General features: G+C 48.0%; 6 protein-coding genes across 6 annotated transcripts; all 6 read right to left on the bottom strand.

Annotated features, from left to right (window-relative positions):
• Positions 1–163: 163 nt before the first annotated feature.
• F5147DRAFT_775242 (uncharacterized protein) lies at positions 164–2574 on the bottom strand (the record flags this gene model as incomplete). Its single annotated transcript, XM_041441689.1, has 4 exons — positions 164–394; positions 462–812; positions 866–968; positions 1181–2574. The coding sequence occupies 4 exons, from the start codon at positions 2572–2574 to the stop codon at positions 164–166; spliced, it is 2079 nt and encodes a 692-aa protein (XP_041291227.1).
• Positions 2575–2876: 302 nt separating this feature from the next.
• On the bottom strand, positions 2877–3397 carry F5147DRAFT_775241 (uncharacterized protein; the record flags this gene model as incomplete). Its single annotated transcript, XM_041441688.1, has 2 exons — positions 2877–3232; positions 3295–3397. The coding sequence occupies 2 exons, from the start codon at positions 3395–3397 to the stop codon at positions 2877–2879; spliced, it is 459 nt and encodes a 152-aa protein (XP_041291226.1).
• Positions 3398–4298: 901 nt separating this feature from the next.
• On the bottom strand, positions 4299–6737 carry F5147DRAFT_775240 (uncharacterized protein; the record flags this gene model as incomplete). The annotated part of the gene is made up of 2 exons (XM_041441687.1): positions 4299–5756; positions 6417–6737. 2 exons carry the CDS (start codon positions 6735–6737, stop codon positions 4299–4301), a joined length of 1779 nt encoding a protein of 592 aa, XP_041291225.1.
• Positions 6738–14792: 8055 nt separating this feature from the next.
• Positions 14793–15793, bottom strand: F5147DRAFT_579494 (uncharacterized protein; the record flags this gene model as incomplete). The annotated part of the gene is made up of 4 exons (XM_041431488.1): positions 14793–15204; positions 15254–15404; positions 15462–15664; positions 15735–15793. 4 exons carry the CDS (start codon positions 15791–15793, stop codon positions 14793–14795), a joined length of 825 nt encoding a protein of 274 aa, XP_041291224.1.
• A 276-nt stretch (positions 15794–16069) lies between these two features.
• Positions 16070–16890, bottom strand: F5147DRAFT_838078 (uncharacterized protein; the record flags this gene model as incomplete). Its single annotated transcript, XM_041444123.1, has 5 exons — positions 16070–16099; positions 16157–16281; positions 16336–16394; positions 16445–16610; positions 16668–16890. The coding sequence occupies 2 exons, from the start codon at positions 16888–16890 to the stop codon at positions 16549–16551; spliced, it is 285 nt and encodes a 94-aa protein (XP_041291223.1). The 3' UTR covers positions 16070–16099; positions 16157–16281; positions 16336–16394; positions 16445–16548.
• A 1051-nt stretch (positions 16891–17941) lies between these two features.
• F5147DRAFT_702514 (uncharacterized protein) lies at positions 17942–19287 on the bottom strand. The gene is given in 8 exon segments (XM_041437793.1): positions 17942–17998; positions 18042–18240; positions 18292–18415; positions 18478–18568; positions 18616–18816; positions 18871–19142; positions 19156–19167; positions 19193–19287. The coding sequence occupies 5 exon segments, from the start codon at positions 19081–19083 to the stop codon at positions 18198–18200; spliced, it is 672 nt and encodes a 223-aa protein (XP_041291222.1). The 5' UTR covers positions 19084–19142; positions 19156–19167; positions 19193–19287; the 3' UTR covers positions 17942–17998; positions 18042–18197.
• Positions 19288–19370: the final 83 nt, after the last annotated feature.

Here is a 19370-nt window from a genome sequence, read left to right as displayed (position 1 = left end):
CATAATCCATGTTACATAATCATGATTGCATGTCAATAGTAATCTGAGGAGATGTCCATGATTTGCATACTAAGGGAGGTAGCATAAGAGAAAGAAAAATAAACATATAGGAACACATGAGTGAGTTTGCATGAAGAGGAGGCATCAGAATTGTGTGAGTCCATCAAGTCCACCAGCTTGTGCTGAGCCACAATGAACGACATAGAGAAGGCCCTGCCGTGGGTTGAACGACGGGAGGTGCACCGGTACGATGAGTACTTGGGGCACTCGGGGGAGCTACTGGAAGGTATGGAGAGGGAAATGGGTTTGGTTCTTCATCGTTAAGTTTTGTAATGAATTTGACAAGCATTTGGAAGATGTGGTTGTGAATGATTGCTCCTTCGAGATTGGGACTCTGTGCAATGAATTCGAAGGTGCCATTCATCAACAATGGGCTTGAATTCTGAAAAGTAGTCTGATACTCTGTCCATCAGAATATCACCTTCGGACATGGCTCCCTTTTTCGCCAAAAAGGTGGCAAGCAAACCGCTTGTAGCACCCAAATTCTTATAGGCATCCGCCCATGGCATACTTGTCTTATCCCAAGTCGGAGCGAGTGTACCATGTGCCCCCCTGTACTTGGAAACAAATTCGAAAAAAATGTAGAAAAGTGACTCTAGGTCATCACTAGGATTGTGCTCGACCAGCTCCAGCTGAGCGATGCTGTTGGAGTTGTTGGAGTTGTTCTTTTTTTCTTTAATGGACTTCTTGATGATGTCAGCATTCTTTGACATTTTTTTCAAAATGCGCATGGAGATATACGGCACAGTTCCCTGAAATATCGACAATCAATAGCGAGAACCACGAGCTTCACGTTCAAACTTACAGTACCGAACGAAACTGTAAATGTCTCGCCCTCCTTTATGATTGATGTGTGGTCAAAATCAATGAAATACCCAATACCTTCATGAATTACGAAATTGTTTGGACTGAGGTCTCCATGTAGAATTCATTGCTGAATCATTGCTTCATGAGCTATAGATAGAATGTTAAATGATACAACAATAAAAACGCATGAAACTGAACTCACCGACCACAAAGTCACAAAAGGCACAAATCAGTTCCTTTCTGAAGCTGAAATCCCATGACAGGATCTCCACAGGGGGTCAAGAGAAGGCGCCGGTGATACCTATTACAAAACCTCTTGTCCGGCCAGTCCTCAAGGACACCATATCCATCTCGAATGCGGGATGTGCAGTCAGGCTCCCCATTGAATAGGACATCCCAATGGTCTATGAGTTGGACCACATTAGGGATGCCCTTGAGCCTCTTGAGGACGTCCACTTCGTGGTATCTCTTCACCTCATTCACCCAACAATCTTTCATCGCATATTCTTTGCCATCTACAGGATCCTGAACGCGGTAACAAACTGTCCCACGACAAAATAGACCCTGGCTCTTCCACAGAACAGCCATAATTGAGTATCTTTTATCAGCATTATTAGTTACCCAACCAATCGCCCCTACTGCCAGGTCAGTGTGAGTACTTTTGCAAGAAGGGATGCACATGTGGATTGTGGGGTCAAGACCCAAAAGGCTTGGATCTGCTAATGAGAGAGCAGCTATTGCATCAGCGACACGAGTGGGTGATGATTGGATAGGAGTTGGAAGAGTTATGATGAGGCCCGAGCGGTCGTAATAATGGGCACGAAGCTGGTTGGCACAGATAGAGAATGAGGTGATGAAGCGACACCAGGGCTGTTCTCGCATAATGAGATATGCTTTAGTGGTGGACCCCCAGTACCCTCCTAGATCATGCCTCTTGCTGAAATCAGAGGATGTGTGCTCGATAAAGCTCAGAACGTCTGTCCACGTTTTCTCGCAAGTCTTACTCTTGTAATAAAACAGAGCAACATCGGGCTTTTGTGCATTGTAAGAGTCTTGTATGGGTGAGTTAGCAAACTCTGCAGACCAGTAGCATTCGATGTTCGATGATTGGAAAGGAAGTTTAGCTCGAATGCACGGTTCACAGCGCAGGGCATACATAACGGCTTTGAAGAGGCACTGCAAGTCTTTCTCGGTCGACGAGGGTTTACACCTCCTCTTTGATCCTGGTTCTGCGGTGCCATCGTATTCATCATGACTCCAGGTTCCATCTGTGTCTTGAGAGATCATTCCTGAACCTTGAGAATCCAAGGCCTCATCATCTATGTCAAAATCTGTGCTAGTACCAGATTTATCGGCATCTGAGTTGCCTGAGCTGGAGTTGTTGCTCTGATCATTCAATTTGGGCTTTTTTTGGCGATTGAAATTCCATGCGCCCTGGAAATATACCGGTGGTCCATTATTTCGGCCGTAGTATTTGATTCGTGTGATATGCGTGATCTTCAATGAGAATTTAGGAACGAGTTGGTGGAAAAGGCTAGCACTATATTTGATGTTCAGGTCAACCTCAAAGATGACATGGCCTTCAAGTTCTGATTGGAGTAGGTCTTTGAGGAGATCGTAGGTGCAACCACCCTCAGGCGGGAAACCTGTCGAGCTAAGTGAAGGGGCGCAGAGATAGAGGTCGAATGATGTGGTGGCTTGTGACATTGGGGAAGTTTGGTGAGCGAGCAGGTCAGACTCTGTGGCATCTGACTCGGATGGATTCAGAGTCGAGACCAGTCAACGCTATGGAGTAATGAGTACTACAACTGGCATATTCTACAGCAACAACTCACTTGCCTGTCTTAATGGTCGGTAAGTTTGTCGAGCAAGCGCTCCCTCTAGTGTACAGTAGCAATGCTTGCAGTGCCACCATGGGCATCGTGGGTTTCCTCATTGAGTAGTAGTAGTACTACACAAAACAATCTGTCATATCACTAGGAAAGAAAATGATCCAACAGTACTAGTATCTATCCTTGCGACGCATAGTACAGGGTATCATAAATTTGCTTATCAAAGTACTTATTCAAGTAAAATGAAGAATGATAATGCGCAGAAGTAGACTTAGTCAACCGAGGATCCGCTGCAGCACCCAGTTTTGGGATGATGTTGATGAATGCTCGAAGTTGCATCAGAGGAACGATATCTCCCACTAGAGTACCATTGGCATGTTTTGCCCATGCCAATGTGTGCATCTCGGTGACAGAATCAATCACACCAATCTTAAAGCTGCACACATAACAAAGATATTGATCACGCCATGTGATAGGTGAGCCCCGTCGAGGTATTGGGCGCATGATGAGCTGCAATTCACAGACAGCATGACCTTCAAAAGAGGGAAAAGGTGTCAGGGGTAATCAAGTTGTATATGAGCACTAAAGAGCTCACCTGTTAACCCTGACTTAGGCCAATCATACGCGCTATCGATGTTGAGAATAGCAACATCTTGTCGGCCTTTTGGCCACCCAGGGCATGGAGGAGAGGCATGCATGGTTTGTGCAGGCAAAACAACCCTGGAATCGTGGAGACAAACTTGTTGTAAGCGAACGGTATGCCATACTTGAACATGCTCGAAAGGGATATTCAAGGGGCGGTCAATCAGCAATCTTCTTGGAACCCCCACCCCAAAAACTCCATTTCCGTTCCTCGCATCACGTCGAAGGAAGTCTGATAGTGCATATTGCAGATCTGGGATGTCAAATTGATTGGTGACCTCATCAATCTTCAAGCCAGTGCGGTGAAGGTTCAACGATACAGCGAGGCACGAACAATGCTCCTGACTGTATCTATAATTGTTGTAAGGTCGTGCATTGCCTAGTCTGCTATACTTGAGATGACAAGTGTGTTCGACCCTAAAGGGGAAGCGAGTGCAGCAAGGATCTAGAGGTATGCGCTGAAAGCGCTACTGGTTGGCCAATGCGAAGCGCGAGAAAGCGCAGGTGCGCGCAAGGCGCGGGAATGCGCGCGTATGGCGCGAAGCGCAGGAAAGCGTGCGCGTGTATACAGATACGAGAGAGAGTAAGAGTGAGTTTGCTTAGGTGATGATATGATGTAAGACAAGAGAAGGGAGATGCAAGGTGTAAACAAATAGATTTCTACTATGTTCTGCTAGGTAAATAGTGGGTAGTAACCAGTAAGTCCTCTGTCGTTCTGGTGGGAGAGTAAGTTCGTCAGTCATAGTATGTACTGCTGGCGCTTAAGTATGGCGCCTAAGCGCTGTCATGCGGAGCCGAAGCGCTACCGAGTAAGGTATGTAAAGATATATGTAAGTAAGGGTCCATGATAAAAATAAAGATGGAACGATAAGCAAATGTGAGAAATGGAAATATACGCACTAGGGAACTTGGTGGACAGTGGATGGATGCTTCCGGATGGCTGGCGCTATAGGGCGCTCAAGCGCGGGAAAGCGCGCGCGCATATACATCGTGAAGTGCGGGAAAGGTACGCGCGCATGGCGCGCGTTGCGCGGGAAAGCTGCGCCTCATATAGAGATAGCTGCGGGTAGCACACAGAGTGATGCTACAAGTTCGTGCCATGTACTCCCCAGTAAAAACTGCCATATTGCACAATGAGAGGCATGAGTCTCTACAGCGGGTGGGGTTACAGTTGAGATGAACAGTGGTGCTGCCAGCAAGGAACGTGCGAGGAGGGTGAGTCTGAGGAATTCCATCGTGCCTTGCAGTAGCCAACGATCTTATTTTGCAGAAGTAGTTGGAAGTGGTACGCATATGATTTAGTTCCTGTAAGAGTGCACTTTGCAGATCCATCGGTTCATTAATTTCCCCATTTTCTTCCTCTTCCTTGTCCTTATCCTCTTCCTTGTCCCCTTCATCCTCATGGAGTTCTTCGAGATCAGGATGTGTGGGAGGGCTCTTGAGAGTTGTAGCAATTGCAAAACGATGCAGTTTCTCCTCTCGATCTAGGTGACGACAGATCTGGGGATCATAATCGTTGTTGTTAGTATGCCGTGCTGGGTCCTTGATTTCGGTGATGTGTGCATGTTCAGTTGCATCCACGGACCACTGGATGAGAGCGCCAACTTGGCGTGCACTAGTGGTAATGCTCTGCATGAGCTCTAGCTTGGGTATGTGCCAATTGTCAATGGCTCTCTTTGTACCCATCTGAGCACCTAGTGTCATAATGACATCTTTGTTGTCGTGAAAGATTGCGAGTGATCTGTCGATGAATGCCAGTGAGTCATCATCAGGTGCGGGAGACTGCCCCAAGTATCGGACATCCATTAAAGCACGAATTGCGATCACAAACCTACGAGGGGCTGCACCAGCGATCAGTCCAACAATGTAGCGCTGTATATCGCGGTGGACTCTGTCCGTGACCTGCTTCAGTTTGGATATTCCGCTGGAGAAGTGGTGATAGCCTGTAATGGGCTGCAATATTGAGATTCGGAAATCAAATTCTGGCACTCCAAGAACTGCAAGACACCATTGCAAGTTGTGATCGTAGAACTGTTTATGCCAGTGATGCAAAGCTTCTGGTGTAAGAAATATTGTGGGATCACTGAACCGCCAACCCTTCCAGAAAGGTGCAAAGACACCATTCAGCCAGAATTCCGCGCATGCAGCAAAAAAAGCTTCAAGGTTGTTGGGATCAACATCGATGCTGGTGAGCTGCTCAAGAGTGATTGCACATGTACGTGTGGGGTGACGAAAGTTGTCCCTGAACTGCAGGTACGACGCCATTGTAAATGGAGAGGTTTTACCACGCACACATGCGAGCATACATGCCTCAGGAGTATCAACAATGTATGCCGCAAGGGGGGTAAAACAGTGGCAAATGTTTCCCACTGGGTCTGCCATCATTATTCCGAGTTCGGCAGCTTTCATCAGAGGCTGCAGAATGATTGAAAGACATTCGTGGATGAGGCAATCTTCGAGCATACCCCGCATTCATTGATTGGGGTGTAAGTACTGCGGGATAGGGAGGAGAGCTGTGAGCATGAATGCCTTGGATGAGAGCTTCGTGCGAGTGCACATGTGAATATTAGCAAGGCCTAGTAGCAGTGGGTGTGCGACCCTGGCACCTGTCATCGTCGTGACATTAGTTTTGTCAGACAAAAGTACGGTGCTAAGGATTGTTGTGCCTTGGGGCAGTTGATCCTACAGTCTTGTGAGATAGCATCCCTCATGAGTCCATCAACCGCATATACCTGGATGCTCCAAGTGGCGTCACCTGTCAACCATTCCGAATATACATGCAGGAGCCGCGCTGCAGTCTTATAAACACGACAAGGGATAAAGTCAAGTTGGTCGTGAAAGAGGGGGTTACTAAATAGACTCTCCAAATAGTCGACCAGATCCCTCCAAAAAAGTCGAATCAGGCTTTTCGTGCCATGAAGCGAGGGAATGATTTGGCATTTCCAGCTCGGTCCCTTCGGCAGCATTTCAGCCCGACTTCGCAAATCTTTAGCGTTGTTAAACGATGGGTTTAATCATTTTATCTGTGAGGTAATGTCATGGTCGAAGTGTGAAAGCAACAAGAAAGATATGTACCATAGAGAGCTGCAAAAAGGTGTCAATTGCTGCCATGCTAAGGGCAGAACGCAGGAGGAAGTCAGCGACCTCCCACTCTTCCCTCGATGCGAATGGGTAAAACAGGTTCTCCTTCCTGTATTCTGCATACTCATTGGCGTCGAAGAGATCCAGAAATGTGGCGCCGTCCTGAGGATAGCACTTGGCTGCACCCTCATACCATTCCTTATTACTTGGAGGTAAGTTTCCTGCTGTGTTGAAGAGGTCTCTGTCTAAGTTAGTACCATCCCCGGCCTGAGCATCAAATTGGGAGTCATCAGTAACATCAAATCTCTGACCCATACTAGTATTCGAATTCTGAGGTGGGTTGAGGGATCATTGTGGTGGAACTACATCTGTGAACTCCAAGACGTCGACAATATCACGAATGGAACTGTGACAAGATGTATGAGGCTGGCTTAGATGATGAGTAACACTGGAGTCCCTAGTGAATACCTTTCCGCACTTCAGACATGTAGGTGTCGACATACTAATATGCTCAAGTTCCCACACTTATTTCATTCAGAAATCTGCAATCTAATTACTAACTTACCGAACAGGCTCTTAATATCAAGCTACTACCTGTACATCCATATGCCTGAAATCTTTTCTCGCGCCTCCCCCAAAATTGCCTATCGTCCATCCTCTTGCCATTCCTACTATTCGCCTGACTCTCACAATTCTGATTCCTCTTCAACTCCTCCAGGCTTATCATCCCCCTGGCCTGACGCCAGATATCCACACCTTTCACATTCTCCATTGCAATCGCACCTTGTCAAGGAAGAGGAAGAAGAAGAAAAGGAGGAGGAGAGCTTACCCATAGCGATACACTTTGTGAGTTGCAATCGCTAATGTGTTGCTTTCAAGTTGTCACTCATATCCGCTATCTGCAGGAACGAGACTCAGCTGAGTCCTGCTACTTGTTTGATCAACCAGAAGAAGATAACTCCGACCTTGTGCTCGAGGCAGCCCAGGCCAAACTTAAAGTTTGTCAAGCTCAAAAACACCTGGCTGACTGCTTTTTGGAACAACATCAAATACTTACCCATATCTGCCACCATCGGGCAGAAGCTGTGAACAAGTGTCTATTATTGGCTGACCTTAATGTCGGACGCATGCACTCAGAGCGCTGGAGGAAAAGTGGCATCACAATGTTTACTACTATTCGAGCATGACACTGAGTAGTAAGTGCATTTTGCTCTCATACTAGTGTTATTAATCAATGTATTAGATGTAAATAGTCTGTTCTCTCACTGCGCATATGTATATAAATTTGTTGCTAGTATAGTACACTAGTATTATATTTCACACTACAGTTTGTGTCTCTTGTACAGTTTGTGCACTTGTGCAGGCTTGTGCACTTGTGCTTGCTTGTGCGACTTGTTTGCTTTTATTCAAATTTATAGTCATTTGTTTGTGTTGTCTGTGAGACCTGTGACGTCTTGTGGGGAATTGTGGGGAATTGTCACAAGTGTGGGAATTGTCACGAAATCAATAGTTTGCTGATGCATACCATGTATCAACAGCATTATAAGTAAGTCTCGAGTTACATGGGGGCAATCAGTACTTGTTTCAGGCATACTGTCATACCCATGAATTTTCGCATTGCTGCCACCGCTCGCTGCGGCATTGTAACTGCATAATCAACACCATATGTAACAAGCAAAATTTTTTTTTTGGTGTGAAATATCATGTTTTCGTTCTATAATATTACGTTGCTTACCCCCCTTTGTCGTTCTCCAAAATTCCATTTAATATACTGAGTCGCATTTCATCTGTAAGGAGCTGTCTTTGGTTGACGCTCAGATGCCGATGTTTTGCACGAGATCATCAGACAGAATGCATTCTACTCTAATGCGAAGCTACAGGAATGGAGGTACGACAGACTAAGATAATGGGTGAGAGCGCAAAGTGCTATCCGGCCCCAAATGAAGATCTGCCCGAGAAAAGGTGAGCTGCGAATCCCCCAAAGTACTAGGAGTCCACGACAATGCATCGCAGTGACGCCAGAGAAAACCCGACATAGTAGGAGGTGGGGATGACACACGATTCGAATTAATGCTCATTGCGTTCTCGGCATTGAAAAATGAAGGAAGTTCTCATGAAGCGATGGTATGGCTTGCATGTATGGTGCCATTATTTGAGCGTGTTTGTGGAGGTATAACTGAAATGTGTCGCTAGCCCAGCGACCTTTCGTCTTGACAACCTCGAATGGAACGTTGCACAGCAAGTATTCTAGAGTAGAGCCGATGCGGATGCCATGTCCTTGAAGTGGGTCTGAACCTGCAGCTCTGGCTGCTTGAGCTAGATGGCTTATAAACTTTTGTTTCATTAGTGGTCTGTGACCATTTTTGAAGCAATATGAAAATAAGGTGCCCCCGGCGGGAGGTTGGTTTACTCTGAAATGGTTGATTAAGGCTTCCTCAGGATCCGAAGGTCCCATTTGCCATGCGAACGAGACATCCTCCCCTTCTCTGGAGGTTTTCGTTTTCGGGATATGAAAGACCCTCATTTCCAGGTTGTTGCGGTCACGTTCAACCCACATATCCGAAGGCTTGACATGGATGTCAGGGTCGAATGATGAGAGGGAGGGAACCATGAACTCCCTGACCCACGCAGTGCAATAGAAGGACGTCGTGAAGCAACTGAACACTGAGGCATCAAGCGGCAAGTCTAGGTTGAGATGGTCGCGCAGTGAACATATAAAATCAACGGTGTATGGGCGGCATTTCTTGCACTTCGACAACTGGGGTGCAAGGTTCTCTGAAGCTTTCAGTAACGTGTTGATCTGGACATCGTCGAGTGACCACTTCACACCATGCAGAATGTGCCAGGCTCGTATGCCAAAGACATAATTTGCGATGGTTTTCCTGGAGTACAAACCGGCAGCAAACACGATGAAAGCGGAGATGAGGGTTGAAGAAGCTGGTGCGCGGTCTGGTTCTGGTATCTCACGTGAGTCGCAATATACGTGGAAGATGAGGAGGCCTGAGCCGTAGGACTCGTGGGTGCTGTCTGCCCACGCATGGCACATGACGTCTTGGATGCGCGTCATGTCTTCTGTGGTGAGAGTGTTTGGTTTGGGGCAAGATGTGAATGGGAGCCACAAGCGTAACTGCTGCTTGGCGGGACAGTGCAGACGCAACAACAAGGGTCGTGGGCTGAGGTCAGGAGCATAGGCTGTACAGCCATTAGTGGTAGCCACGGGAAGCCTGAAGTGAAGCATAGGGAAACCTACTATATCTGCGACGCTTGGAGGAGTTCTTCTCCTTGCCGTTCGAGGGTTCTGTTCTCGAGCACATGGTTGGTGTCATCGCGCTTGGAATGGGTCTTGGGGCGCCCGAGAACTGGGACTGACTGGGTGCGTTCTCTATGCTCGTTTGGGTGTAGAGGGGCATCGAAGTCGACAACGAAATCCCAGATGGAGGGAGGGATATGAATGGGGGGCAGAAGAAAGGAGTGGTTAGGGTACCTTCCATGTGATGCGTCGTCTGCAGGATTAAGAGCACTAGGGACATTGTTACAAGTAACATCGGTCACGTGGCCCCCCTATCATTTTCCCTTCATCCTCGCCCTCACCATCTACCAGCTCATCCTCCTTTACCGACTTTCCGTTGACCGGATCCTCGGGACCATTCCTGTCCCTCGCATCGCCCGCCTCTATGCACGTGCACGCACATTCCTCCTATGATTCGACCACCAATGTGGTCCCGCACCTATGACTCGGTCTGACTCGTGCCACCAATGTGGCTTTCCCTTTCTGTTCCTTCTGACTGCGGATTCCCGCACGTTGTATTCTTACCGTTGGTCTGTTCCAACATTTCTCGGTCTCATTCCACATTCGACCATCCATCACTAATTCGGCTCTGTTGCCAACGCACCTATACCATTCTCGTTTCCCCTTTACCCTTATCTACTGTGCGGTAGCCTTGCCCTTAACCCTCTCCACTTAGTATAAGTAGTCGGTCACCTTGTACTAGATTCTCTAACTTGAATCTACTCAATCTTCCCTGGAACATACTCCTCTCTGAACGCCCCTTTGGCTTCAGTCTCTAGTATCTTTTCTTAGTTGCTCATTGCGACTAAGTCTACCTCGATCGACCTCATTGTTTGGACAAGACTGTCCTTACCTTGAGCGACTTCTAAGACATCTGTCTCAGAAGTCACGTGACACGTGCATACTGTGATCACTGCCAACTCGTCATCACCAGTCTCACTCGCTATACCGGATCCTTCCGGTTACGTCACGAACGTTAGCGGACGACGCCCCTCTTAGGGCTCCGCATAACAGATCTATTTGAGTGCGTAACAGACATAGCGTGTGAGGATGATACAGGCAGCGGATTCAGCGGCACAGTGAATGCACTTGAACACAGTGTTGGTTGGGTGGTTGCGGCTGCGCCCTTTCCACCATCCTTCCACAACTCCTCTGTTGTCTCCGTAAACCTTGAAGCAAGGCAGAGGGTGGGGTTGTGCGTTTTGGATGATGCTGAGGACGAGGAACTCGAAGCCGATGGCTTCAGCCCAACCGATATCGTGGCTGTCTGCTTTCCATCCTGGGACAAGGCGCCATGCACACCACCAGCCGTTGATCCAAATTGCGATTCCCACGCCTGAGCTAGCATCAGAGAAGGTGTTTGGGTCGTCGACAGAGCACGGGCCTGGGATGACTCTACTAACACGCTGCTGCTGGAGGGAGGTGTACCACCTGAGGTCAGCTGCGCAGTTCTTTGGTGGGGTACAAGGCAGGAGAGGACGGTCACCGAAGATGGAGAGCATGGCCTCCACCTCAGTGATGTAGGCTCTTCCAGCTGGAATAACGTGTGCAGCGTGTAGCAACTTGCCATGAAGCTTCTGGACCTCGAGCAGAGAGTGGCGGGTTCGGGACTCCCAGGCTGATATAGCCACCAAGTACTTCTCCTTTTTCTCCCTTGGAATTTCGATGGTGCAAGCATTGAGGTCCCACGTGAAGCCCATGAATGGCGGGTTGGAGCGAAATTCAATGTCTTTGGATATCTCCCACAGGGTCCCGGTTTCTTTGGAGAGTGTTGATATCTGCCATGCAGTAGGAGAATTTTTCGTCTTCAGTTGAGTGGGGGGAGTTCTGTGATGAGTCAAGCAGGGGGAATGAACAGTCTTCATTGTACTCCTCTGGTTGGTCGTTTGGTAGAGTTGCGCCTCGATACCACTTTCTGCCCCCATCTCTATGAAGACCGCCCTGGTCTTGGATGCTGCAGGCCCAAAGCTTTCGCTGCTCATTGTATTTCTCCAGGTGTAACCACAGGATGCGGATGAGAGATGGTCATCGACCCATTTTGATAATGGGCCGATTCCTTCGCTGCAGAAAATGTCAGCACCAGCGTCAGCGAGGCCTCCATAAGAGCTGGCCGCTGATGAGCATCCGAAGCAGAAGCTGGTGTCAATGGCAAATAGATCTTCGCCAGTGCGCACGACCAGGCCAGGGTACTGGGATGGGTGGAGGGGAATGGTACGATAAGCCTCTGCCACGTCTCGCATGGCACCTTGTGAACCTGGGGGAAGTCGCCATTGAGTAGACAGACGGTGGAGAACATACCATACGTGCAGGGGTAGAGGTTTGAATCAATGGAGGAATTGATGGAGGCAATGGGATGAGTGAGAGAGGAGAAACTGTGGGAAAGGTTTTGTATAAGTCGGAACTTTCTGGGTCTTCCAGGCTTCAGGATGATCGAAAGTGGGGCTGTCTGGAATGGCCCGATGAGATCTTCCATTTTGGCTTTCGACAGGGGACCAAGGTATCTTCCTGTGCCGAATTCTCGGCTGAGGATGGTGGAGAAGGCATCGGAATGTTCGATAACGGAGGGGCTATTAGGAGGAGTGTACGTGTAGGTAATATGGGGGATGCTGCCTTTGAAGCCGAATTGTAATGATTGAGGTATGTGCAGATATATACATATAAGACCAGACTTATTGAGAAGATGGGACCAGGTAGTGGCATGATAGGGTGTGAGGGCATTATGCTTCCTGGCCTCGAGGACACTTCTGAGCTCCGTGATCTGCGATGCCGCACCCGGAGCACTCGTGGATGTGGTCCTTGCTGGTGCTGGTGCATCCGTTGGGGCATTGCCAGTCGTAACACAGCTGTAGTCCTTGGGTGTTGACGAGACGACCTTCACCATTCCTTCGACAGGATGTGGGAGTTTTCCCGTCCCATAAGAATTCGCTTTTGCACTTGTGGACGTTGTGCGCGAAGCGGCCGAGGCATACAGCGCAGGCATGGAGGCCGGGTGATGCTGCGCTGTTCTGAAAAGGAGTCTTCTCAAGGGTGGAACGTTCGGGCTCTTGGCGAGGACGTTTGCGGCTGGGTGACGGTGCTCGCGGAGGAGGCTGTCCTGACGAATTTCGTGCAGGAGAGCGCGAGCGAGAGCGAGTGTTGCGGGTGGATGACCGGGCTTGGTTACATTGAGACGGAGTCTGAGAATCACGTCTATCGCTGTGCATCATCATGGCTAGCTGGAGCTGGGTTTTGGGAAACACGTGAAAGCGGGGAGGAAAGGGCGACAGGCAGCGAGTGTTTAAGCGGGATGGCAGCAGCAGCAGGTGGTAGCAGGTGGTAGCGGATGGTGTCGTGGAAGCATGGATGGTAGTGGGTTATGGGGTGGTAGCAATGAGCATGTAGGAACGCGATAAGAAACGAAAGATTAGCGTGTGTCTGTTGTGGGTCGAGATGAAATGACAAACCTCCGTCAGACTATCAAGGCGGACTTTGTTCCAGACCTCTTCGGCAAGGTTCTTCAAAAGTGTCAAGTTGAAAATACTGATGTCGAACGCATTATCAAGGGTGAGGGTGTCGTCCCAGTCTCTTTGCACGCGGGCAGCGTATAGCAATAACACTCGCTCACCAAAAGGTTCAGCGTGTTGTGGATGAGAAACTATGTTCATGAAAAACATCGTGATGGCGCGTTGGTGCTTTTCAGGCCATCCAAGCCTGTTGATCTGGAGGAGGAAGCTATTCTTTGCGATGTCGAATTGTCGCCATTCCAAGCTGTGGTCTTGGATGACTTTTCGGGAGGGTCTGAATGAAGCAACCAGTTTCAGCGTGACGAAGTCATCAACTTTCGTGAAGCCGAAGGTGTTGTCAGCTGAGCATTTCGCCTCGTCGGCTGCCTCTTTGCATCTGTCTGGGCTAAAATACCAGAGCTCCACGTACTCGAAGGACTTGAGTTTATGGATGGCATACTGGGAGGGGCGGTGAGTAAGGGAGTTGCCAACAGAGATGCCTGCCTTTAAATTGTTGATCTTTGGCTTCTTCTTCTCTGTTTCCCGGCACTCCTTCTCGGCCTCTTGCTCAAGGGCAAGCTTCTCCTGTTCTACACGTGCACGTTCTGCTTGAGCTGCTTCATTTGCCAGCCGTGTCTCTTCATTGGATTGCACCATCCAGGCTGCAACGCGGATGTCACGGTCCTGGTTCCAGCCGGTGGCCAGTTCATTGGCTGCTTCTTCGTGGGTCAGTTGTGAGTTTCCGATGATTCAGTTTCTGATTCCCTCAAAAGTGATGGATGTGAAATCTGGTTCAATATCTAATGCTGGGTCTGATGCGATACACGCCATGTCGAAATGAGAGGAGTTCTTTATTAGGGTAGAGGGTAATACTGCTAGAAAGGGACGGAATACGGGTAGCGGAAGAAAAGAAAAGAGCTCGACGATATGCTCGTCGATGTTCTTACTGGTGGAAGAGCGGAAAGAAGAAGCGCCGGCTTCTTCCGCTCTTCCAAAGACGGAACTCTAAGACTACGCTCGTGCCTCGCTGCGTCATAGAGTGGGAATATTCCCCCGGCGATGGATTCGTACCTTATTCCTTGATGGTGCCACTTCCCCTCTTACGTCTTCGATACATATAAAACTACAACTTTATGTAGTAGTAGGCAGAGAATTGTCACCCTCTCTCACGGCGTTTGAACTCGCAGCCTTGTCTCTACAAGATGTAGCAGACTTACACATCCAACGTGCTTCATAAGCCAACGCGTATAGTAGGGTATATCTTCTAAGAAGATTCGCTGAACATCGTCGATTGCTGCTCAGTACGAGCATATATTCAAGTCAATAATTTAAACAGCACGCAATATACACACTACTCGCCATCAACTCTACTTCTCCATGAACGCAAGCACCTCCTCGTCAAGCCTTACAATAAGATTAATCTCCCGCCAACGACCCTCAACGACCATCAAAATCTACAACATCTTCACTGCTTAACTCACGCACAATATTCCGGACCTGGCTCAAAATCTGGCTCACGACCCATCAGTTGCCAGCAACCTGGATCTTCCGCGACCACCCATTGTTCCGTCCATGGCAGGTGGTGGCTACGCAGATAGTTCAGGTCTTTCTCCACACTAGCTTCCATCTCAGAATCCAGAAGACAAGCCAGCGAGGGAGGCAGTGGAAGAATGCGAAAATACGCGAGTTGGCCCCAAGTGACATATAAGTTGGAGGGTTGGGACTCAGCACCTTCGCAACCACACGTCGTGCAAATTCATCAGTAGGCATGGACTCTTTGGCTTGACTGATATGCAAGCGTTCGTATACCCGATCGAAGTAAGGCTTGTAGATGGATGTGGGGGATAATTTAAGTGTGGCTGCTTGGTTGGCACTGATGTTTGACTTGATGCAGCCTGGTGCGACTAGAATCACTTTAACACCGAAGGGCTTGCATTCCATGGTCAGAGTATCGCTGAGCGCGTGAGCTGCCGCCTTTGCTGCGCAGTATATTCCGTTCCATGGAGTAGGGCTAATAAGACGGGGTCAGTTGAAAGATGGCACCATTGCACTGTGCTCACATATTTCCTGAGATTGATCCAATATTGACGATAAGCCCTTGCTTGCGTTCCACCATAGAGGGTGCGACTGCCTGTGCAACCCGCAAGATCGAGAACGTATCGATCTCAAACGCTTTTCTAGCCTGATCCAAGGATACATCAAGCAACGGTCCTGAGGGAAAACGAACATGACAACCGTTTCACTGTGGCTTGAAAGGTTTGAACGAACCAATGGCCAAAATACCAGCATTATTCACAACGATGTCGATTTTTCCTTGCTCTTCTAGGATGGACTGTACGACGAGTTTCACATCGTCATCGCTGGTTACATCCATGGCACGTTTTTCCACTGAATGTTTGAAGCCGTCCATCGTCTCCAGCCTACGAGACGTTGCATACACAATGCATCCCCGCTCCGCAAAACGCTTGCATCTGTCACGGTTATCATAAGTTTGAACCTGAAGTAGCAAGATCATTGAAGAGTTTAAGACAATAGACTTACAAATGGAAGCCAATCCCACCTTTTGAACAACCAGTTACTAAAACGACTTGTCGCAACATGAGTGTTAGGTGAAGCAGGATGATAGCCTAGGATGGCATAACTTATATAGATGTAAGTGTATCTCAGATGCAATGAGAAGTCCGTTCCGACGTATCATGCACATACATATATATATCCATTTTATCCCAGGAGCTTCCCGTGAAAAACAGTTGTTAGAATATAAATTTCATCTCACAAATCCACGGGCTTTCGTCAGGAGTATATGGTCACACGACCACCAAATGAATATGCACAGATGTCCAGCAAGACGCGCAGCCCAAAACAGGCACTGTAATGGCCCAGCTGAAGTCGTCAGCTTGATATGGCTGCGGAATAGAACATCAGCCTGCAGCAGAGCATGATATACATCAGCGATCACTCACATCGCGACATCGGCGACATGACTCGACGCCTATCATACTGGATACAAGGACACGCCTTCGGTCTGCTCTTCGACGGCAAATTGTATTTACAGCAGCGAGTGAGGAAACACGATATTCGCACAGTCCTGTTCTTCGTTCGTATCTGTAAACAAACACAGCATATCTCTTCGCATTCTCACCTTGGACAACGCCGTATATAATTGGCCCCGAGTAAACGGATCGGTCCGCAGGTCCAGTACTGTACGCGCCAGTGTCAGTCCTTGGCAACCATTGAATGTGGTCACGTACGCAGCCCGCAGCGGAAATTAACTTCGGCTTACTGTCCACAAAGAACGGCGTGGAGGAAAAAGTTGATGCGTGGGATGCAGCGGCTTTCAGTGTATATTGAAAAGTTAGACTTCGACGAATTGACGGTGGAGTGCGGTCACGCGCATGCGCGCATTTCTGACCAGTCCTTTTTCAAAGGAGGCAGAAAATTTACGCACATCATTAGTAAAGTGCGCAGATTAACCTTCGTCGTCAATGATAGGATCAGAGTCACTAGTGGTCCGTGCATCCAATAGATAGATTCCGTCTTCCGCAGACGCACCAAACGTGAACACGTTGATTCGAACATCTCCCAGTTCTGGAGTCGCGATAAAAGCGTCATGACGCCAGTAATTCTTTTTGTCAATCTGATATCTGCTTCCGTTCTGAAGACCAACAACACCGTGAAATGAAGCGGAGGTTGCCATAGTGGTAAGTTGAAGGAAAGAGGCAGAAACACAACAACACCACGCACAACACAGAAAACGGATAGAGCCGCAAGAGAAATCAACGACACAGCATGACGTGGTAGACAACATGCCGGTGCTTATATACACTTTATTTATGATTAAATAGGTAATTATAGGGCACCCAGAACACGACACTTGCGGATGGCACATATGTTGAACTTGGAACATTGAATCATTGCAACCGATAAGAGATGGAAGGGGTATACCTCGTTGGGCTATCTCGACCGATTTCAGTGATGTTTGAGCTACAAGGCTATTCACAGTTTCACCGTGTAGAAAATGGCTTTGGCATTTTCCATCCCAGCTTTTGTGAAAATTCACGCATCATGCATCATAACTTGATCGTTATCATTTCTACCTCTTTACATTCTGACTTACGACGTGACATCGGAACTATAACTAGAATGACCGATCGACGCATCCCCGCCCAACGTACATCCACAAGCCCCACACAACCTGCAATACTCAAAAAAAACTGGCAGCATAATCAAATTCGTGACCTCACGGCCCTCGCTCCCAGAGTACATGTTGAAGCGGGAGGGAAAGCACAGCTTGTAGGTGGAGGAGCGTGGTGATGATGGGGTGCCGGTGGTCTAGAAGAGTGCAAGATGGGCTAGAGTTGTAGGAGGGAAGGAGACATACAGCCATTTTGTAAGCACGCTGGCTTACCTGAGTTCTCATAATCAGTACATATACCGTCGCTAATACTGAAATATAAGCTTTCAGTATTTCACCTTTTGGTGTAACGGTTATACGCGGCGGGGGTCTGACCATGTTACACATTTCCATCAATGAAATACGCTCCTCTTCAGTGGACGTGTATCGGCAGAAGGGATGAGGAGAGCTACAGATTGAAGACGAAGGTGGTATTCCTTCCAGAATTAGTTGCACCATTCACCCATTTATTTTTACAGTCGAGAATGGAAGGTCAAGCACTGATCGACTAAGCATCCGTCTGACTTCTTCACAATTAGATGAAATTAGCAGGGGAGGTTTTTCATGATGGGCCAACGTACTTTGCTGTGTGGACAGTTCGCATGGGCGATCAGGAGGTGGTGTGGCATATCTATACATTAGATGGACTCAGATACTAGGCTAAGGAGACATGGCAAGTTCTTCGAGAATGCGATGCTGCTACTCCACGGACCGATACGTACAACCCGAAGCATCTGAATCCAAACCCTGAGTGGTCTATAACAATTATCACGCCCAGTCATCCCTGTCAGAGCCGAAGACATGCAGCACCTATACTAGCGTGATGCCTGTCAGAAACTTGTGTCGGTGAGGTTTTTTTGATCTTCGACCCGCCTGTAAGGTATAATTAGACTGGTGAATCCAACAAGAGTGCTACCAGGTTACTTTTCGCCTACAACGCTGAAAACGTAGAGAGTAAGGCCTGCGTTTGAAAGGAAGGCCAAACAAGCCAAGACGGTTATGACGTTGATAACACTATTGTCAGACCAGAAGCAGGCGATAAAGATAGCTGCACCAAAGCAAACGCCATACTCGTCAGCAGATCTAAATAACATCTAGTGCCTTACTCACACACAAACAAAAAGCAAGTAGAGATTGACAGACAGACTGAGGGGTATGCCAACCATAGCAGCAGCGCGATGACTTGGTGTCGTGGCATGCGCTGTGCCGTGTGTCAGATTGTGAGCCAATCCAGACAAACAGACTCACTTTGAGGGTGTCCATGTCTTTGTGAGCGGTGCTAGTTTCATAGATAACAAGCACAGCAGATCCGGATATCACGCTGAGCAATGCGGCACCAAATGAAACCATGGCGAAGATGTACGAGATTGAGGAGTTATAAGCCATCAAATGTTTGATAGGAGGCACAGACGACAGGAATAGAGTAGTAGTTGCGAGTACGAGTCCGGCCTGAAGTCCAGTTATTGAACGCTAGCCATAAAAATCGGATCATATCAAACATACAGTGATATTTGTGTTCTCAAATCGATTGACCATTATTGAGACATGGTCCTTCCATTCTTTGTTCCCTGTATTTTTCCAATGATCGAGAGACTCCCGAGAGACCGCAATAACACACAAGGTTTTGAACGCTAGCCTCAGGATAGGATTATTGGGAGCTTGATAGCCGTTTTCAAGGACTTGAGGGGAGGAGTTTACAGGAATAGACGTCGTCATGGCGGGAATGACTAGAGCTGCTTTGAAAGCTGGCATCCAGAAGAGGGCACCTATAAGACTATATATTATCACAACGTTTATGCACAATGTACCATTCACACAGACCAGAAGAAAACGACCTACTAGATCAGAACACTATATCACATGCACAGCGTGCAAAACTCGTGTTCAGAAAGATCGCGAGAATGGAAGGTTGCCGCATATGACTCCCACAGGGAGACGGGCCTGGTTGATTCGTGAATCAAATAGGTTAATCTTTAGGCCTTAGGAGTTGCGCTCGAACCTAC

Source organism: Suillus discolor, assembly GCF_016758755.1.
Source record: "Suillus discolor strain FC423 chromosome Unknown F5147scaffold_38, whole genome shotgun sequence".
NCBI lineage: Eukaryota > Fungi > Basidiomycota > Agaricomycetes > Boletales > Suillaceae > Suillus > Suillus discolor.
This window is presented reverse-complemented; position numbering and strand designations above follow the sequence as displayed.